Below are 22,010 nucleotides of genomic sequence, written 5' to 3' on the forward strand. Positions count from 1 at the left end.
CAGTGACTCACAAAAATATTTAAATATATTATGTTTTTACGTTATGTTTGTTATAAATATGAAACTTTTCGAAAATTCGATAGCAACAGTAACGAGACACGAGTATCATCGTTACTTTGATCAAACTTGAAGCGAATCTAAAAATGCACGCGATGATATTTTTGTTAGTTTTCTAGATTTTGGTATTGGTTACTTAATTGGTAGAAAAACGTATTTTAATACGAGCATAGTGAAAATGGGGATAATGAAGTTCAAATTTATAAACTTTCTGAAAAGCCAATAATATAACTGGTATAATATCGTATAATAATGTAATCTAATAGTTTTGGTATCTTTGAAACGATCAAGAGACTGACAAAAACACGTGCTTCATCCTAAGATCAAATAAACTTATAACTTCTGTCTACATTTTAGATATCCCTTTATACATTTTCAGATTCCTCTCCAATTTTGCTCGTTTAATTCAGATAGTCGTATCTCATTACAATACTAATGAAGCCCCAAAATGTCTCGTATACTGCGCATAATATATCTACGAAAAGTTCGTACATATGTTGAAACACTTTCGTAAGCCACTGTAAATAGAGTTAGAGATAGAAATAGAGATAGAAACAGGTAGATGGACGCATACACGCACACGTACACACCCTAGCACACATGTATATATATATATATACACACGGCTGTACCGCAATCCCTGTCGTATGATAAGGAGCTATCTTAAGAAATTTTCCGGTCGAGAAACTTTTTCGACCGTCCGTTCCAGAGAGTTCGCTGTATGTGCACCATCGACTGTTCCTGCAGTCGGACGATTGTGTTTCACAGAAGCATCCTATGCACACACACGATCAGTGTGTCGTATCGTGTGCAGAGAGTTCCCTTTGATTGTCTCCTTTGCTGTAGCTAGCGTGATCATATAGCTCTGGTGGCGGTTCGGTGGAACGTAAGACGGATGAATTGACCGGCTCTGCTGTTTGTTAATCGGTTCAAACGCGATCGCATTCTGTTCGAGTAAATACGAGAACAACCAACTGGTAGATAAATAATCGCGTTCTCAATGACTAGAAAATCGTCCGAGTGGCAAGTTAATTAACTTTGACGCCACGAGAAACTATCGATCGATTTCGTTCATATCAATTTCGTCAAATCACTTTGGTGTTTAATCGAATTCGATACTCACTCTGCCGTTCGATTTCTTCGTTTTTTCTTTGGTTACGCGAAGCTTCACGGATAGGGTTCGCGGAAATGGGAAAGCGATTACCGATTCGGAGGATCGCTTTCAAGTACTTTCTCAAAGTATACAAAATGGTGGGTGAGTTCGAAGGGGCGCGATACGATTTCCGAGCCAGCTGCACGATTAGGAGTCGCGCGAACGATATCCCTTTCCGCTTCACCGGAACGCCAGCCAGAGCCTCAAGATCCTTTGAGGCAACTTACGGCAAGTTTCTCGAATTTTTCGAACTTCCGTCGCACTTTGCCAGCATTGGAATCATACGTGCAGAGCGTTTCCTCCCCCTTCTGCGTCTCCTCGCAAGAGGCAACGTCTATTAAATTGCGCGAACCGCTTCGAGTGTTTGCTCGGAATTGAATTTATCTCCTCGCGCGATCTGCTCTCGTTAAACGTTTCTGGCGCTTTCAATGAGATTGACGACGAAGAAGATGAAGAAAACACAGCGTAGACGGCGAGAAACGCGAGAAAATCCGAAATATCGCGAATTGTGTGTATTCAATTGGGGCGTAAACGTTTGCCGGTTTATCGGCGACGCGATACAACAATTAAAAGACGATAACGTTTCGAGAGATAAACCTGGTTTGCCCGCGGCTCACGGTTGTTACTGTCTTTTCGGAAATTCACGCACGGCTACGCGATAAACCCGGTGAAACCCGAAGCAATACTGGCTCGCGTTAACTAATCCCAGCCAGCGATGAACAATGGAGTACACGGAATTTCCTCCGTAAACCTAATACAGAAACATTTTGTGTGAAGGTAAATTTGGCGGCACGCATCAAACACGCCGGGATGTTATGCATACACGAATTGTAATTAATATGCGATTGCCGCCGGGGCAGAAAATTACGGAGGGGATGCCTGGGGGGAGGATGTTATGGGAGGACAGAATATATCAAACAAAGAGATGACATAACTTTTGGTATGTCAGTGCTGCGATTATTCGTTGATAATCGTTCTTTGACATCTCTAATGGTCACATATGGTACCCGGTCACGCAGAAATTGTTTATTCCCCTTCCTTTGTACTATAAATTGTTTCGTACAATTGACGATTTACTTTTGCAAATTTTTGATATCTAAGATTTGATATACATGTCGCACTGTCCATAAGTATTTGGACGTTTTCAAATTATTGGAAATGACACAAACTATATTTCAAACGAAACTCCATTACAGAATTTGGGCCACGAATTTTGTCTCGGTTAGTCGTATACAATTAGTACATATTGATGAAAATGATAATTAATATTAATTATTACAAGTAAAAGAGAAATAATTTGAGACCAATGCAAATTGATATTGCGGATACATTTGAATTAAACGGCTGTGTCTGTTCGATATTGGAATTTTAGAGCGACTGAAATGTGTATCCTTAACGACATTCTAAAAAATTTGTATGTAGGACGACCCAGGTATATTCGTAATTTCGGTCTGTATCTAACAGAATGTTTGATCCCAGTTGTGGCTAGGGATGAAGAATTAACAGTAGAAGAAAGTTCTCCTACCGTAATATCGAAGATGTGATTAAAACATCGATATTTCGCTCCAAGTGCAACAGGAGTCCAAATATTTATGGATAGCCGTGTAATTATAAGAGAAAATAAAAAAGAAGGAGAATTTAAGGGAAGATACACATGAAGATAATATAAAAGTGTTAACGTTAAAAGTCTCCACGACTACGTCTACATGTACTCCATCAAAACTCCGCAAACACGAAGCATAGACGTAGGAATGAAAATGAATGGGTGTACCGCACGTGACCAGTAGAGTTCAGATACTGAGGCAAATTAAATCGTCCTGTCTTGTGAAGCCTGCAAAAGAGACCGGTATCGGAAAATATTTGCTTTCAGTTCACTCACCTAGAACGCGCACTTCGACTGAACGTTGAGAGGTGAAGTTATGCTTGTTCCTGGCGGTACACGTGTACGTGCCTTGATCGGCGGCTCGTTGCACCGTATCGATGAACAAGCTACCGTTCGCAACCCTCTGTCTCATGTTCGTAGGCAGCCTTACTCCGTCTGGTAACAACGTGATCGATCAATTTGCCTCGTAATCGCAATTGGAATTCCAAATGAATTCAAGCCAGTCCGTCGAGAATTTACTGACTCCACTTCGATTGCTCGATGTATAACGGATATATGGATGCATTTTTCAAATGAAAGATTGCATATGTGGAAGATAGGAGGACATATTAATACTCACCTTTCTCCCAAACGATCGATTCGATGGGATAACCAGCGACCGGGCATTTGATGTGAAACTGTTTCCCAGCAACCGCCGAAACCGTCGACATGGGCCTGACATATGGCAAACCTGCGATTGACAAGCAACGAAACATATATTTCGCTTCGAGCGATTCTCCCTCTGACGCGACATCGATGCTTCTCCACGTTCCCATCGAGTGTCATGAAGTATATATAAGACTTGCAATTTAAAACGTGTACCATAATACAGGGTATCTACGAAGTACAGGCACAAATCAAAATATAAAGCGTAATATAAAAACGTACAGTTATTAGATTTATTTAAGCTTCGACAGACTGAAAACACAGTCTTGCACTTTGGACGAAATTAGTCAAACTTGTCATAAGATTTATTTATCATTAATATGATAAAGAATGAGAAAATATCGTGTATATTCTATTCGGCGAGAGAAGTTAGAAAGAGAACCTTTTTGATGGACCTACGAACGCGCAGTGCTTCGTGGTTGCTACTGAAAAACCAACAAGCGTTGCACTCTGCTCAGACCAACTACTCATCAGCATGTTGCATCGCGTCAGTTTTTTCCAGTTGCGATTTCTTTTACTTCTATTTTTTGATTCGCCCTCGTATCTACGAACAAGTTCATAAAACTTGTTTGAATGGGGAAATCTTGTGAGTTTCACAGGGTGTACAAGGTTTTCATCTTCGTCCGACAAGCGGAACGATTCGCAACCAGCGTAAATCCGCTGATAAAACAAAAGCTACAAGGCAGTTTTTAATTAACAGAAACCACCGCTCCAAGGGTGGTGGTTAATGACAAAGGATCCCATCGAGCCGATATTCCTGGTGATCGATTCGAGCTACGCGAGTGCGAAAGATAGACGAAGAAGGAAAGAACCTAGAGAGAGAGAGAACCTGAGTAAAGAGTAAAGGGAGAAAGGAACAGTGAGAGAAAAAGAGAAAACATAATATTCCCCGGGGTTTCCAGTCAATTTCAATCGACACCGGCCGGCGATTCTTCTCCTTAACAGTCTTTACCCTCTCACTCTCTTTCTCTGAGCTCTTACTCCTACGGAGTACTCACCGTAAATATTGAGTTTCGCCGAGTGACTCGCCTCGCCAGCGCGGCTGCTCGCGATGCACTCGTACTCTCCCCCATCTTCGGACTTCACCGACGAGATGTTCACGTGGGATATTACGTCCCCGTACACGGTCACGTACTGGCCAATCAGGAGTCTGTCGTTTTGCGGAAGCGGAAATCCATCCAGCAGCCAGGAAATTTGCGGCGTGGGATTACCCGCGGCGCTGCATTTCAGAGAAACCGATGGACCGGTCTGCATTGTCTGTTCGATAAACCTGTAGACCAGCTGCGGCGCGATCTCTGTTAACAGACGTTATGCTCGGATTACACATACCTCGAAGCATCGAAATACCAGCACACCGACTCACGGCTTTCCCTCTCAGCCATCCTTTCCTCGTCTTTTCACCCCCGATTTCTATCTTCTTCTCTCCAACCGTAATCTGTCCGAACGATCGTCCTACCTCGTCCCACCCTGGCTTCCGATCGAACCTGGATTCTCCTTCGCTAATTACCACCTGCTTCTGCCCCCCGCAGCTACTACCACTTCGCTAATATCCGGCTATTTATTTACCTGGTAGACTGGCTGCTCGATCTTCGCTCTACCCTCGTCGCCAGAGCCTAACTTCCGATCCTATTCGGATTAAATTTGTATTATACAGAAAAGCGAAATGTGGATTAGAATTGTAGAATGATACTAGGATTATTTCCGATCATTTTTATCTAGTACGCAAGTGACGGATAAAGTAGGTGCGTATTAATGATTCGTAGAAACTTTGGGAGAACGGCGAGATTAGATAGTCTAGGCAAAGTCAGTGCGGATTAATTACGGAACGTCTGCGCGGGAGCAAAAATAAATCCTCGAAGGTAAAAAGTAAGAGGAAAAAATAAAATAGTAAAAGCTGGCAGAAGGATTTATACAATATCTTCCTAGGCTATAATATTACTTTATTAAAAAGATTCTCCATTTACCTGTTCTACGCCAAGATAATAAATTATCTTAATTTAACGTAATTTGTGTCCAAAAATATTTCTTTCCCGTTCTTCGATTCAAATAACATTGTTTAGGATCGTGCAAAATCGTAAGGAAAATAGCGCAAGAATAGGAGGAACAGGTAGAAAGATTCGGTAGAAAATTAACAGAGTGCGTAATGACAATGATATAGTTTGTCATAGTATACGGATGAAGACGACTAGAAATCGAGAAATTTTTGAAAGATATAACATAAATTCCAAGTTCCGGCTATGCACCGGCTCAAATGGATTTTTGACTCGGCCACTCACCGAAACTGGGTCACTGTTATAGCTACTATGACGCGTCGTTGTGCCGCGAGAAGAACCGCCGTTCTAACTATGACGGAAAAATCCAATATCGAAACTGTCCGAATCGGTTAACCTCCAGACTGTTCGATGTCTGCGTCGTAGATCGACAAAACATCGCGTCTGGACACACGTGGAATAATCTCGATGCCCTTCTAACCTGACGTTCGGTCATCCTATCCCTTTTCATTATGTGGATTTTAATAAGCAACAAGATTTTGTGTTAAATAATTGGCCTGAAGATAAATGGGACTCGGAGATTAAAAGCAGCGCAACTTAACGAAGAAACATTGAAAATAACCGCGACGCGTTCGCAAGCATGCGTTCCAGTTCCAGAAGGGCTCTAAATGAACGTGCCGCCGCTCGTAACGAGCCTTGCTGGTAATGAATTCATGAACTTCATAAGCGCGAGCACGTCGACTACGAAATAACAGCCGACTTTCCTCCAACTTTTCGTATGCATACCTTGATTCTTGCACGCCCCTGCTACACGTAGCAACTTCGACGTCTCCTCCGAAGTCGACATCGTCCACGATTCTCCGTGTTACTAAGTGTCAAAACTCTCGCAAGAAAAACATCAGCTTAGAAACTTCGCGTCCGTTTCTTGTCAATCTTCCCATCCTTCTCTTTCTTCTTTTTTTCAAGCAAGTCTGTGTCATTCGTCGTCTATCTGATGCTAAGATGTCCTTAACTTTTTTCCGAGATGTTTCGCTGACTTTTCAAGCACATATACGTATATATGTGGCGAAGATCAAAGTAAATTATACGGCTTGATAATTTGCAACGATGTTTTATCAACGAAATTTCAAGCACAACGACGTTTGACGCGAAGCGTTTGCAGAAAACGATGGTCGTGTTTCACCGAGGTGGCAGCGGGGAATTTGGTAATGAAAATTCGAAATCACGGCGACACGGGAACACGGCGTATAATTAAAAGACTGCCTACCCAAGGAAGCTATTAGTAAATTAACAATTACGCCTGTCCAATTAGTCCGCCTCATTATTTCGCCTTCGAAACTGGCTGCACGTACAACAACGTTCCAGGTTTCCTTGAGCCTGGAATAATCTTTAAAAGCGTCCTGCTTCGGGGTTGCCTGTTTACTCAGACTCGAAAGAAACGTTCCAGCAAGCCCATCCTTTCATTATACTTTCCCCCGAGTTTCGTATTTATTATAAAATTATACGAATTAAACAAGTCAACAACTTTAATCATTTCTCGACGATCTTTTCCACAAAAAAATTTCTTTCTGCGGAAAATTTATCAAGTATTTCCGAAATCTCGTTGGTAAGCTTAATCCCAACGATCAACACGTTTCTCGCCCGTAATACAAGACACTTTCGTGCGGTGAAAGCGCTGGTTCAGCGAACGAGGTTGATGTTAATGAAACGTTAACAGGGTAGACCGCTTGTTTATCGTTCGCCTGGAAAGAAAACGAGAATCGCCGTGTAAATAATAGCCGAGGCTGTCGCCAAATATAACCAGTACTCTAGCGAGCGTACCTCCTAGCCGCTGGTTGCAATTTAAATTAAAAATCTGCGGAGGGCGGCTCGACTCGTAGAAAAACTTCATTTCCCGCCCCCTCCGTTTAGGGGAGAACAAATTTCTCCGGTTTCCGGGCTTGATTTAAAGTCCAGCCTTTTCTCTCCGAACTTTCGTACCGTGAGTTGTTCTTATTATATTCGTAATGGCCATCCAATCTGGTCGAACGAAATATATCTCTCGCGATTCATTAGCCAAATTTCGTTTCGACCGTTTAATTTCCAATAAAATTACGGTCTAGTTGCCTGTGGCAGATTGCGGTATATTCGTAATACTACTACCAAATGATCTCAATAAAACAAAAAGATATTTGTAAAGAAAAGTAGCTATAAGTGAATGGAAAAAGTATTTTTGTTTGCTAGGATAAACTTACATACAACTACTAGTTCCTAACATAGTTTCTTGGCAAACGCGAGCATTCGTTGAGAAACATCTTTTACGTGGTTGAACAATTTCCAACCTTATACATATATCTCCATACAAACATATGAAAATCTCATGGTAATAGGTCTGGACGATAAGACAGATGTTCCCACCGAAAGTTACGCAACAGGATTTGAATAAGAATTGTGTAACGATTGACACAACGATTGAACGAATAACACGTAGCTGAAACTTGAGTTCGTTTGTTATACGACGTGTCACATACTATAATATACGATTGACCGATGCAATTGAGTTGACGTTTAATATAAACAGAAATAATAATACTGTGTCTATAAATATCGCTCAGAAATTCTGTGACTATGCATATCCTATATAATATAAAATTGTCTAATATATTGAATATAAGCTTAACTCGATAAGGTTCGAAATAAGGATATTTCCTTATTATATATGCCGATAAGCATTTTCTCGGAAACTTGACTTCGATATACATCGGAAGCGAAACAATTGTAGGAAACGTGGTTTCTGATACGTGAATCCAACAAAGTTTCCAACAAAGTAGTACGGCATGCTTAATAGAACGAACGAAGCGCGGCATTCGCTTCTTGAGAACGCGACTACTTGCGGTAACTGCCAACACGATGCTGGGTGTCTCTCTCCTGTGTACTCTATTCTGATCCCTATCTCGTTTCCTCGCATGGCTGACGTGCCTTCTTCCTCCTAACGTATCTATGACGCATAATAAATAGACGCAGCCAGAGCTGCAGGCTGGAGCGAGATCGTGCTCGGCTGGCATGCAAAGCATTGGCAAAACCGCAGGAATCTCGTTAGCGTATGCAAATCCAGGGTGGCGGTACTAACTATCCCATCGTGCTGCGGGCAATCCCCACCTAATGTACACTATGTGCCCTGCAGCTTAGAAATCATGCGACCGGCAAGAATTCCAACAGCAGCTAATGGGATACATCAAATTTTTCCACACATCGAAAATCGACACGCGTCACGCTGTTGGTCGGTCAATCGGAAAAACGGTCCGGACGATCTCGGCACGTTCATTTTCGAGCAGATTCGTTCGCAGTGGACGAAGGTTAAAATTGGTATGCTCGGGTTCTATTAGAGCGGAAGAAATTTTTTTTAGTGAATTTCTCTTGCCTCTTTGACAGCGAATTTCTTTTCCTTCTTTAAACGCCGAGTGAATGTGATCTACGAGTCCCTAAAAATTATCAACTTTTTATATGTATGTAATTAAGTATGTCATATTATATAGGATTAATGAGATTAATTGAACTGATATAACAAAGGGATGGAAATTATGTGTAATTTTTTAATGTTCTTGATCGTGGATTTCTTTCAATTTTCGTGTCATTATTACTGGAATCACCGACTTAATATATAACATATTTTTGCCTGATTACAAGTCAACTTTACTATCGCGAAAATTATATGTATATCCTTTTAGTAATTGTAAGAAGATTGATTTAACACTATCAATGAACTTTTACGTGTTGCAAGTTACAGGTTATTAATATTACTTCTTTCAACTTTTATATCCATCCTGTCATGACATCGATTTTCTTCACAGGTGCTACTATATTGAACGTGACTAGCGGTTTTTCAAGATATCAATCTATACAAATATTGAAAAAAAAAAAGGAATAAAACGTACAAAAGAATTAATAAATTCTCTTGCGTAACAACATTAAGTTTGGTGACAAACCAAATAAAATTCTACAAATAAATTCTATAAATTACAAGTCACTTAATTATCCTATATTATATACATATAGGCAAATACATTGTAAATTGTAAAAGAGAAATTTCCACAACTTCTCAATTTGCTAATATTATTGGTTAATAAATTACTATGCAAGAAGACTCTGAAACTAGAAGATTTTGACAGGTTTAATAATTCCAACGTAAACGAAATCGATTACGGTTTGTTCTATAAGAAAAATAACCAAACTTGGCGTCTTTTGAACCTTACGAGCGGTGGCGAACGTCGAAGAAATAACGCGCAATCGTAGCGTCGTTAAAGCTAATGAAAAGTCGCTTAGCGCGGCTACCTGACGGCCACGGCAAGTTATTGTAGCCCGATGCAATTGCGGGTGAAGCGTTCAAAGGTTGAATCCATTACCGTTGTTTGCTCCTGTTCTTGTTTCTGTGGCGCCCCGCCATCGGCTACCTACTCTACTTCGTCTCTTCAATTACCCCCACCGTAATGGGGCAGCGGCTACGTGGTGAGAAAGGAAATAGTTTCACTTCTCTCTGATACTCGACCAGGATGGATTATTGAATCGTGAAAGAAAGAAAACGGACCGTGGTTCGAGAGCCCAGCCATTGTATCGTTCGACCACCGTCAGTCAAACTGAAACTAACGTTCTTTCGTCCGAGAGAAAGAAAATTTCATGTTTCAACAGCCATCGAAGTTAGCCCGCGTGGTTAATGACGAAGAAAGTACGTGGTAACTTTTCAACGTCGTACAGATTGTTTCAACAACCTTTGGAATAAAACGTCAGAAGAATAGAGAATAATTAGCTTCTGCTGTACCGTAGAAAATATCTGAATTGACTTTCATTGTTCGAAGCGATGCTATTATAAAATTAAATTTTACCTACACAAAATTGCGCCGGCAAGTTTACCGAATAAGCGACGTTTTACGTTTTTAATGTTTTAGTTAATCCGCATCTTGTGAGAATCTTCGAGTCCATGTTCGAGATTTTCTGCGAATCTGCTTGAAGGTCCGAATCTTGTAAGGATATGATATATAAGAATACGAGATCGAGTATAAATTTGTTTCGGTGTTGTTTGAGATCTTGAGTGAATCCAAATGTGTACTGGTGATGATCTGTGATTTGTTAGATGACGCAGAAAGTTTGTTGGTGCAGCAGAGTCGTCTTCTACAATTGAAGTAATTTTGTTAAATAAAGAAATTTTACGAGTCACACGTTAGAGCTAGTAGTAATAAATACCGCTGCAGAATACATGTTAAGTAGTGTCGTAACGAAATAAATGCGATCATACAAATAAATTTTAGAAATCGATCCGATTATTCTATTTGACGAAAAATTATAAAATTGTAAAAGATACATTTATAATTTAAGCCTATTGATCAACTTAATTCTAACCTAGTTGTACAGTAAGTCGATTTACCAATACACATTATTAGTTGGTAAATTATCATGTGCAGGAATGACTTGGGATCTAAAATCGTTGAAAGTCAATTATCGATTAATATTTGAGAAAAATAGGAGTGAGACGGTGGCCAAAAGTGTCTAAATAATGGAGAAATGAACCGATCCAATCTATTACAGAAAGTAAGGAAAGATAGAAATCGTAGCCCCTGAATCGTCTATTTTGAAAGATCTGAACCGAAATGAAGCTTGTTCTCGCGTTTGTTTGAACGAAATCGCGGATAAATGAAAAAAAAGGAGAGAGAAAGAAGAGGAAATCGAGGTATGGAGAATTGGCTTGATTGTATTTCCTGGAAAATTCGAGTATTGCGTGGTTCTCGATAGGGCATTAATGTAGCACGCTGGGATGAACCGTTGAACGGGCGGACAGCAAACGAGGCCATTTTCGCGCAAAAATAGCGCGTGATGCCCGCGGCGTAGCAACGCTCACGACGGAAAATACGTTACGAGAGGCAGCGGGCTTCGAAACGTGGAACGATAGCCGCGAAACGATATGGAACAGGATGAAGCGATGCCTCCTACCACGGGCACAGGAAGCTCACCAGGCGCGAAATAGCGCGGCGGACACTTTATTCCTGTAACCGAGCCCGGGGCAGGCCAAAGGCAATCTGCCTTGGTAAAAGTGTTTTAATTGAAATCTTCGGGGCTGTAACTCTCTCCGCTTGCCATCGTCCAGAGAACAACGTTCGATGTTCGGGATAATGGAAAAAGCATCGCGAGCGTTGGTCGAAATATGACGAGAACCGATACGCGGAAGTGAATGTAAAGCGAGAAAAAACAAAGCAGCACCCACTGGGTTCGTTCCCCGGCTGTTTTACATCGAAATAACGCGCTATCGCGCTTCGCCGCACCAAAGCGTTGTCGAGTAGATGGTGCATCTCGAGACCAAGAGGGAGAGACAGTCACGGCACAAACGGTCGATTGTAATCGTTTGACACACTTTACTGTCGGCTGTGGATATGGATGCAAGAAGAAGAAAGCGTTTTGTAGGTCACGAAGTCAAAGGTCTGTTCTATCGTCGCATCAACCGAAACTCTGAATTGGATGTATAAAATGTCGCGTTCATTTAACTCGTTCGACACTCCATAAAAGTAGAATCTTGCTTACCTGAACGAACACTGTAAATATTAATTATTAATAAGGTCTCTAGGAGATTCATACGGCACACATAGTATATTTATTCATTTTTTCTATTGCATGTGTTCAAATACTTTCACCAGCTACTATATATTAATACATGTATTCGTTATAGAAATACGATTTTTTTTTTTATATGAACTGAATATTCTAATAAAAATTACTGAAATTAATCCATAGTTCGAGTAGTGGGTATTCGATACTAATTATCTGCTACAGTACAAACAAAGTGTAAATAAACCAGATTTTATTATACTTCATCTGTAATTTCATTGATATATCGACTTATCGTATTAAAAATTATTCAAAGACTGAAGTGAAAATGAGCTGAAAAATGTACGTGACGATGGAAATTTAATAATTAAAAGCGATGAGGATCGATATGCTGAGAACGCGATTAACGGGGTGGTAAACAGCGATTTCCGTGGCGAGGCACGATCGGGAAACCGATGTGGCCATTTTCGCGCAAAAATGGCACGTACTTCCCCAGAGGAAAGCCGTGCGGCTCCGTGATGGAAAACGCGTTACGATGGAGTGGCACGCAAACCTGGAATGGATCGTATGGGAAAGAGTTCCACTGCATTAACCACCAGCAACCTATCACCGCGGCACCATTCGCTCGACAAACAGGTCCATCCCTTCTCCGCCACCCTTTATGCTGTAGCAGCCCACACCATTTCGTCGTTCCTCCATCTACGAGCCTGTCTTTCAAACATCGTAGCTGGGCCGCTCCATCGTCAACCAAGGAATAGTGAACTCGAATCGAACGAAGGAAAAAGACGAGGAAATGGCAAGGGTAGAAGGGGAAACCTTCCCGGGACCAAGAGGTTTTTCGATTTCTCGCGGTTGATCAGATTCAAAGTCTGTGATCAGGACGAAACGAAATGCAAATCCATCGTGAAAATTTAACGAGGAAGTAAATTTTACTAGCAAGATGAGGAAGACATCGTGTCGGTGCAATTGAAAGCTACGGCTGTGCTGACGTTGCGATGTCATTAGATGGTACCTCTGAGTGTCTTAAATGTTTCATTTCACGGAACGTTCGTTAAGCTGTTTCTATCCAGCGCAGGAGGAGCAAGCTAAGAGGGGTAGATAGAACGAGGGTTGTTTAAAATCGTTTAAACGGTATAATGGATATTACGCGAAGCTAGAACTGTAGCTGGCCCGAGTCGCGAAGAAAAAGACGATTATGTAGCATGCGGGCAGAATTAAACGGGCAATCTTGAATATCCGTTCGAACGCTCGGCGACGATTTAATAAAACGATCCGCGCCGTTTCACGCGGGATTACCAGCGAGGAAACGACGTTCCATCGGTCAGGCCATCCTTTCTCATCTTCCATTTCCGCTCTCGTTGCACACGATAACCAGCAAGCAAAAACGCGTTTGTGTGTGTATATGATACGATAAGGTACGTAAACGCTAAACAAACAAAGACTCACCGCCCAGCCGCAATTCCGCGATTCCTTGAGCCATTTCATACTCGCTCCTCACAAAGCACTGGTACATGCCACGGTCCTCTCTTGCAACCGCCATCACGGAAATACGTTCCCTGGAAACCGCCCTTATGCGACCGCCCGTCCTCAATGGCTGACCGTCCTTCAGCCAGTACAGCGCCGTCTGCGGAAATCCACTTGCGCTGCACGTCTGAAAAGCAGTTTAGAGAAAAGAGGCTGATGAGAAACGTTGCCTGTGTCCGATGCCGCCGTATGGATCGACCTCGAATCTGCCGCGCTTCTTTTCTCTCCTTTCTTCCGAAAACAAGATTGCCATCTATGGCGAGAGAAAGCCACGGAAAGAAGGAGGCAAAACGCGAACGCCGTCGTAGCTTGAAATCAGACCTTTCGCCTTTTCGCCGTGCCCCTCGTAAAAATCGGATTACTCCGGAACGTGGATCGCGGCAAATGGCTTGGATGCGAGGGAAGAATTTACCGGCAGATGAACTTTGCGAACGGAGATTGCGATCTACTTGCCTTACGTACGCCGCTTTTGTCTTCCAGGGTTAGGACAGGCACAGTTACCGGTAATGGTTATTATTAGGACTGTGTATGTGAAATTTTGCTTCTTCGAAGTTTGAATTTAGCGGGTCAATGTTATATATCGAATTCTATTCTATTTTATTCAATGTCTCTTGTTGTTCTTCATACAACGTAACATCGCTGTTAAACAAAAATTTGCTTCAATAAAACTATTAAAACAGCAACAGAAGTCAGTATATGAATATGTCTTAGAAGACAATTGATCAATCGCGTTGCTTTCGTTTTATGATATACGTGCATGAATATGTTAAATTTCTCAACGATAAACATCATATTTTTGTAAGTAAACTCATCGCAAGAAAATGACAGAAATGTCATAAATCCAAATTCAAAAAACGAAGTTTGAACATTTTTCTTGTCTTTTATCTCTTTTATCTCGAGAGATCTCATCATACCTTACTCTCTCAAATCACCAAGTTTATCAGTTTGACTTCTGATCGACTGATATAGGAATAATGTACACGTAAATCGCAGTCGACCATGAAAATCATCAATTACCAAATGAGCGGCTTTCCCAAGATCGACGGTCTGGATCGATGGTTGAACGTGCACGCTCAGTGGTGCAGACACCGTTAACCTCACTTCCATAGATTCGCTGCCCTCCGAATTACTAGCGCTGCACATGTACGAGCCGGCGTCGCTCTCCTGGACGCCTTGTATGATCAACGAACCGTCTCGAACAACGTAATGCCCGGTCGAGTCCTCCACCGGCTCCTCCCTCTGGTTCCTGTTATAGTACCACCTGTGACAAAAAGAGAACAAGAAAAGAAGCGTATCCGTACATTTGCACGATCATCGATGTTGTTTCTCGCCTAAGAATCTCGAGACAAAGAAAAGAGGAAAAGCGGTGCACGATTTTTGCCGCGGATCATAAAACGACAGCGTTACGACGCACAGATACGATCGAAATTCTATTTTAGATCCTATCGATATCCGATCGTTGGACTAACGTAAATTTCCTCGAGAACGTTACCTTGGACGCCTCTTCGAGTCTTATTGAAGAAAAATATAGACCTGTGATACCGCTTTAGATATACACATGGTTAGCGCGTAAAATTTTGTCATATAGCGAAATGTTATGCCCTGTCTGTCTCGCGATACGAAAATTTTTAGGTATAGAGAAATGTTATACGGAGGAAAATTTTAGCTCAGTTTCGTGGTAACATTCTTGAAATATATACGCGGTTGGCGCGTTAAATTTTATCATATAAGAGTGAAGTATCGTGTCCTGCCAGTCTGTTTAAACTAGAGCTTGATAAGACACTATTTGACGTTATATCGAAGAAAAGTATAGCTCGGTCTCCTGACATTATTTTTAAAGTATGTGATTACTCGGCTAAATTCTGTCATATTATAACAGGAAAATATCGTGTCTAGTCTATCTCTTAAAATAAAGCGCCTTTGGCTACCACTTTATATTAATTTCGCGAACGAGGACTGTGTAATATTAGGGAAAATTATAGCCTAAAAATTATCGCGATACTATTCTTAAAACGCACATGTGGTTATAACGCTAAATTTTACCATTTATAAGGGCGAAACATCGTGTTCTGTCTGTGCTATGAAACGGTGGTTCGACAGACTTTGAAAGAAGAGAAACAACGACATACCACGTCGCAAGATTCTCCTTCGTGTCTGACAGCAAATGGGATATACTACTGTCAACTCGAGCGTACGCTCGCTTCACTGACTAGTCGGACTCGATGAATCGTAACATTGCATCGTTGCAGTCAGCCATTCAGCCAGTCAGCCATCTCGCTACGATACAGCGTTACATTACGTTCGATCGCTGCTCAAGATTCAGCTCGGTGGCGAAGCAAAAATAGCAGCGCATACCAGAGTGCACTGGCACCGGACAGAGGGCGATATTACTGCTTTGCTATCCGACCAAGCCTTTCCATTCCAACGGTGTATCTCTCTAGTGCACTCGCCAACCACAAAATAACAACTGTTTCATTGGGAAGACTGAATACACACAGCACGGCCGTGAATTGTGCTACACGGCTACAGCCATACGTTCACTCCCTCGTTTTGCTTGTCTCTTCCTCTCTCTCTCTCTCCCTTTCTCTCTCTCATTTTTTTTGTATTCGACAGAAACCCTCGCACAAGCCGAGAGCGTATGCAATGCGCTCCGATGTACTGGCACGTTTTCAAAACACTCCCGCTTGAACAAGCAGCTGGATAAACTGCGCCTCTGCTGCACCGGATACGGACGAAAATCGTTAATACCAGCGTATCTTTAAATAAAGGAGACGAACGGCTCGCGTATACGTATGTTCGTTCGTTTTCGCAAGCGAAGCGTATGCAAATTCCTGAAAACGCAGAAGAAACGCGGGAACGTTTCGAGCTGCGAGAATTTAAAGCGTCTCCACAGATATGGGATAATCGAATCGATCTTTCGCGAGCACGAGCGACCTTTGATCTCATCGAAGTACAGAGTAATATCGGGAAAATTTCAACATCCAAAAACCAAGACTAATCATCGTTCAGCCTATGAGCCTTGAGATCGTTGATACATGTCGAAAAGTTTTGAAATAGTCGCGCAGCGATTTTAGGCACCTGACGATTGCTCCGCGCAGCAGTGTGCAAACGAAGGAAAACATTTGCGTTACATCGAAACGCGCGCGAGCGAAGCGTCAATATTTACCGAGCGAAGCTTGGAAAATAAAGTTTTCGTCGCGGTCGATATTGATTTTGTTCCCTTAAATGGCCGCGATTCGACCATTTACCTTTGCGTTCTGCGATAAATATTATTCTTAGAAACTTACTTTTTCACCTGTGAATCTAAAAACTGTATCGAACCCAGCCACGTTCCCGATTTCGGTGGCAATTTTCGAAAAAAAACAAAAAACAAAAACACGGGAATCCGACAAGGTACAAAGAAACAGGCTAGTCGACGTAGTTCCTTCCAATTTTCGTTCAACTGAAACGAAATCCTACGTGACCTCGCAAGATCGTCATCCAGGTCTGTCCAAGGGAGAAAACGTCGAACGACTAGTTGCTGGGAAGAATCACTGAGGATCTAAGCTACGAAAAACCTGAATTTTCCTTTAAAAGGTGCGGATCTCCAACGTCAAATATTTTCTGGTCTACAATCTCGGAGCTAAGGTAGCGTCCCTTGGGATCGTAGTCCCCTAACATTGTCCAAAAATGATCTTGCATCCTCTCGTTCTCATCTTCGTGGTCCATCTTCTCCGACCGGTGATTGACCTCTATCTTTCTCCGTCTCCTGTATGTGCGCTGAGGTAGTAGTTTCGAAAAGCGGCGTTACAGACTGTCGGAGGTTGGTGGGCTCGCGAGAGGAATCAGGATAAGGTAGGAGGTGCAGAAGGACGCCGATGAGGTTGAAGAGTCGTTGGGTATTCGGCGGAGGAGTGGCGGAAGAGGGAAAAGCGGGACAGAGGAGACACGACCGACGACGAGAAGTATACCTATAGATAATCGAATTTACGGAGGGAAATTGGTGAGGGAAGGAGATAGGATAGGTAGGTGGAAGCGCGAGAGAGGGCCAGGGATGGAAGCCGTACCTTGCTGGCAAACCCTCAGACTCTACCTCTCCCTTTTCTATTCTGCCCTCTCATCTTCTGCGTCGCTTTTCCTATCTCGCTCTGATCCTTTTGCTTATCCTTTGCCGCCCGATTACTCTTTCTCTCTCTTGCGCCCCTATAGCTGCGTACTCTCCTCCGTCAACTCAGTCAAGCCACGGGGAAGCGGCAGCGGATGAGGCGGTGGAGAGAGTCGCTGTACGCAAGCGGGTCCGACAGAGGACGAAGATGGGATAGAGAGAAGGAGACGATGAACACAGCCACGGAATACTCAGTGACGTCGACGTACACGTAAATGCGGAATATTTGATGGGCTGTCAGAAGCAGTCTCTGTAATCAGCGGTCGGTTTGTTTGCGCTATCCATACACTCCTCACGTCTATATACCTTCGAGCAGCCTCACCTTGCTGCATTCCCGGTATCCACGATGCACGCGTGTGCGCCTGGGCGTATGGCCGCGTATCCTATGCGAGCACACGCGCCTCTATTCCCTGATTTTTAACGTAATCGATTAATCACGGATCGAGAGATTCCTCGAAGGGAAGCGTCGCGTCATTTCCAAAGTCGTTGCCGCGATTATCGATCGAGATGCTCGTAATACCGTGGACCAACGGAATTAATTACGCACGTCAAACATTCGTGACAGGAAATTACTAACGGTAAAGGGTATCGAATTATTTGTATTGCTCATTATGTGAATTTTCATCCTTGACCGGTATCTAACAATCGATGTATATCGATACGATATCAACAACATTGATTTCGTATTAAAAATTTCAAGATAAGCTCTCTCGAGGAATAAACTTTTGGTAATCTTTTGCGAGATCGGTCAGATGATACGAAAGACGAATGAGAATCAACTGTTACGTATACAATATTCAACAAATCTGGTTAGAACATCTCTTTTTCTTCTTGTTGTAGCATCACTGTGTAGGAGAGGGACGAGCCAGGTCGTTTGGCGTTTAATAACCTCAACGTCGATCCAACGCGAGTAAGCAACAGCTAGAGAAGAAAGGAGAAGAAGTCGTTCCACCCTTCTCAGTCCCGACCCTTTCGTTCGTTATCATTCCAAGCAAAGCGGCACAATCGAATAATAAATACATTAACATCCTAATACGCAATCCCTTTTCTCTTTGTCCCTGCGCCAGTATTTCCGTCAATCCGCTTTACCACCTCATCACCCCATTCCCTCTATTTTCATAAGCACTTAACGATCCGTACGCGGAAATAAAACGTAGAACGAAACTCATTGGAACTATGTTTCGCCTGCTTTATTTACGAGGCCCTGTCGTGTTTTCTTTTTGCCTTCTTGATTCCGCAACGCGAATTCTCCGGCTCGATTACCGGGTTGTTTCCTTTCTTACTGGGGTTTATTGGATTCACTGGAGGCTGGAGTGATAAGACCAAGTTTCGAGATAGAGTTCATAACTCGTGAGATGTCTACAAAAGTAGCTTCACCAATATCGACCGAACAACCGAATAAACGAACCATTCTCATACAGTCGACTCGACGCTTCTGTTTCTTTTCAGTTTCAGTGTATTTGACTATGCTAAATAGTCGCGAAAGGGTCTCCGTCTGATCTATGTGAGAGATAATTCTACTTGTCAAAGAGAATCGCTTTTCTCCATCTCGTAACCTCTCTTCTTCCCATTTTCTCGCGTAATAATATGGCAGCAGAAGCCAACGAACAACGTGTGTTTCACCTTTTCACTATGGAAATACCTCCGCGTGCGAAATAACGCTGCTATGTTTGAAATTAGCATTAATATAAGAAAAATACGAGGGTTTTGAACCTCAGGGGGCGAATTATTCGCTCGTCCTGCGCCACTTCCTTCCGTCATTATTATTGTTCCCTTTGACCCTACAATTCTGCCCAAACGAAATCATGAAATCGCTGAAATGCAAGGTTCCTACGTTCGCGAATGGAATCACTGTACCGTGACGAAACAGCGTGTTCGGCTTATCTACCGTTGAATTACCGAAAGACCGACCTTATACAGAGGAGGGGGGGAGGCGAGATTGCTCGCGGAATAAACGTCCCTTATCGAGGTCTGGCCCATATTCTAAAATAAGACGAGGAGAGAGGGAGAAAGAGAGAGAGACAGAGAATATGGAAACGGGCGTCACGCGAAATTGAAATTTTTACATTTCAATAACGTATTCGTTATAATCCTCTGGTCCCTGTTCGTAGCGGAACCACGTTTGTTGCCAAGAATTATCGTCAACGATTTAACGAAATTTAACGGAAATTTCACCGAGTAGCCGAGGAAGTAGAGATTGGAGGATAATTTAGCGACACGACCGGATGTCTTATTAATCCGAAGAGCTATCTTCAATTTACCCAAGCAGCTACAACGTACAGTCGTCCTGTACTTCAACCTGGTAGATTACTTTGCGCCAAGGCTCAACCACGATGAAAAGTAAATGGTAGTTTGCCGGTTAATTTCGTAGCGGAACATCCGTTTACACTGGTACTCGAGAAGGGAACGAATGGAAACCAATTTGAAGGGTACAGAAGCTGGAGCGAGTGTCGGAAGTCGTAACGCAGGGCGTGTTACAATATTTAAAGCGAGGACACTCTCGCGAGACCCTCGTTGAGGAAGTCGAGCGCGGAAATTTCATCGATCAAAATATTGTTCACCTATACGAAAAAACACTTTTTTTCGCCGTCAAGCCAATTAAACTTACCCCGATACGTATGAACCCCACCTATTTACTGCGTCCCGGTTGTATCGGGAAACTGTTTGCCACGTAACTGAATCGTTCTCGAGGACTGTTTCGTGAAAGTCGGCAATTACGGAACGACCCTCTCTCAACGGGTAACTCTTGTCTCCTAGCTGTTGCTTTATTGAATGGGAAACGGTGTATTCAAGCCTTTTCAAACGACTTCTCTCTTTCTACTTTCGCCGTGTATCTTCGAACGAAGACAGAGAATACATTTGTTGGCAGATTTTGACTTTAATGGTACCAAAATGGCACGCTCGATGTACTTTCTATTTGTCTTCTCCGAAACTACGATACTTCGTTCGTTTTTCATTCTTCTATTTTCTACATGGAACGACATACTTTCTGCGCTAACATCGAGGAAGAGAAGTTAGTTTCTAGTCGAACAAACAAAGAATTAAAACAGATTTTGTGATAACGAAACTGCATTCTGAAGCCCGACAAAGGGATGAATAACTCTTTTCTTATAGCAGTTTGTTTCGGTAAAAGCGACCGGGGATGCATTCGAGTAATCAAGATAAGTGAAACAAGGTGCTGGAAAAAGTGAGATAGAACCGAAGCTTCCGCGAAACGACGATAGAATTCATTCTCGACGACCTCGAAAAAAACGACAACAAAGCAAAAAGAAAAAATCGGGCCGTAAACGTTCGATTCGGATCGACGTATGTCACGTCCTGAAATCTCGTGGAATCTGAGGATAAGTCATCGTGTCAGCACGCATCTAAAGGCGGAGACATTTCACCGGTCGATGGTGCTATCGTACCTAAAGTTTACGAGACTACCGGCGCGGCGCATGCTACAAATTCGTACGTATCTGGTGACATTCTTACCTGTTGGTGGGAGTTGGATTGCCATACGCGACGCACGGTATCACAATGGTGTCTTTCAGCCGCGCCGACATATAAACCACCTTCTCGTTTATCATCGGTGGCATGCTGCTGCGTATCTCTGCAAGCAGAAAAACCAAAAAGGATCGCATAAATCCTCTAATGATAGCATACTGGTTGTTCAATTGGTTGATAGCATACACAGTTCTCGCTGTGTAGTAGATCTTGAATGACTTTCAGACTTCAAAGAATACGTGTGCCGATTAATGCTTTCTTCAAGGACCGCTAAAATTTTTATTAATGTCAGAGATATCGCGAGGTCAGAAATTGAAGCGTTAAATAAACACACTGATCGATGTAGCTATATATTATGATGTGTAAATGTGCATAAGAACCTGAGGTAGTTTGAAAGAGTTCTTAACAACAAACATCTTCGATTTCAAGTTATGGGAGCTATTTATGAATCGATATTTAAGAAACTGAATTGAGTAATTCTATTTTCTTCCTTTTTCTTTGTGTATTCCTCAGTTTTATTGCCCAAATACACGATTAATGTTCAACTTTGGAAAGACAAACGACTCACTCTCCTGAGTTAATCTTTTGCAAGAAGATTTCATGTTCCTGACAAAACTTGTATACCTTATTTCTCTCTAAATTTTTAAAACCCATGAACTTTCAAGCTTTACTAATCTTATGGCTACAATGTATCTTCTCTGGTAAGAATACATGGACAGCGAGGAAATTACAAAAACAGTGCTTTTTTATTATTCATTGATATTTTGCATCGTGACA

At 42.3% G+C, this 22,010-nt stretch overlaps 1 protein-coding gene across 7 annotated transcripts in view; it reads right to left on the minus strand.

The window, feature by feature from the left end:
- LOC100643520 (Down syndrome cell adhesion molecule-like protein Dscam2) overlaps positions 1-22,010 on the minus strand; it is a 162,031-nt gene that overhangs the window by 56,291 nt on the left and 83,730 nt on the right. For all 7 annotated transcript variants that reach the window (XM_048413699.1, XM_012320206.3, XM_048413695.1 and 4 more), the window contains exons 5-10: positions 21,222-21,339; positions 14,621-14,864; positions 13,526-13,730; positions 4,517-4,813; positions 3,433-3,543; positions 3,090-3,248 (exon numbers count right to left, since the gene is read on the minus strand). In XM_048413699.1, coding sequence (XP_048269656.1) covers positions 3,090-3,248; positions 3,433-3,543; positions 4,517-4,813; positions 13,526-13,730; positions 14,621-14,864; positions 21,222-21,339 — 1,134 coding nt within the window. The remainder of the gene's footprint in view (positions 1-3,089; positions 3,249-3,432; positions 3,544-4,516; positions 4,814-13,525; positions 13,731-14,620; positions 14,865-21,221; positions 21,340-22,010) is intronic.

Source organism: Bombus terrestris, chromosome 2 (genome assembly GCF_910591885.1).
Source record: "Bombus terrestris chromosome 2, iyBomTerr1.2, whole genome shotgun sequence".
NCBI classification, from domain to species: Eukaryota; Metazoa; Arthropoda; class Insecta; order Hymenoptera; family Apidae; genus Bombus; species Bombus terrestris.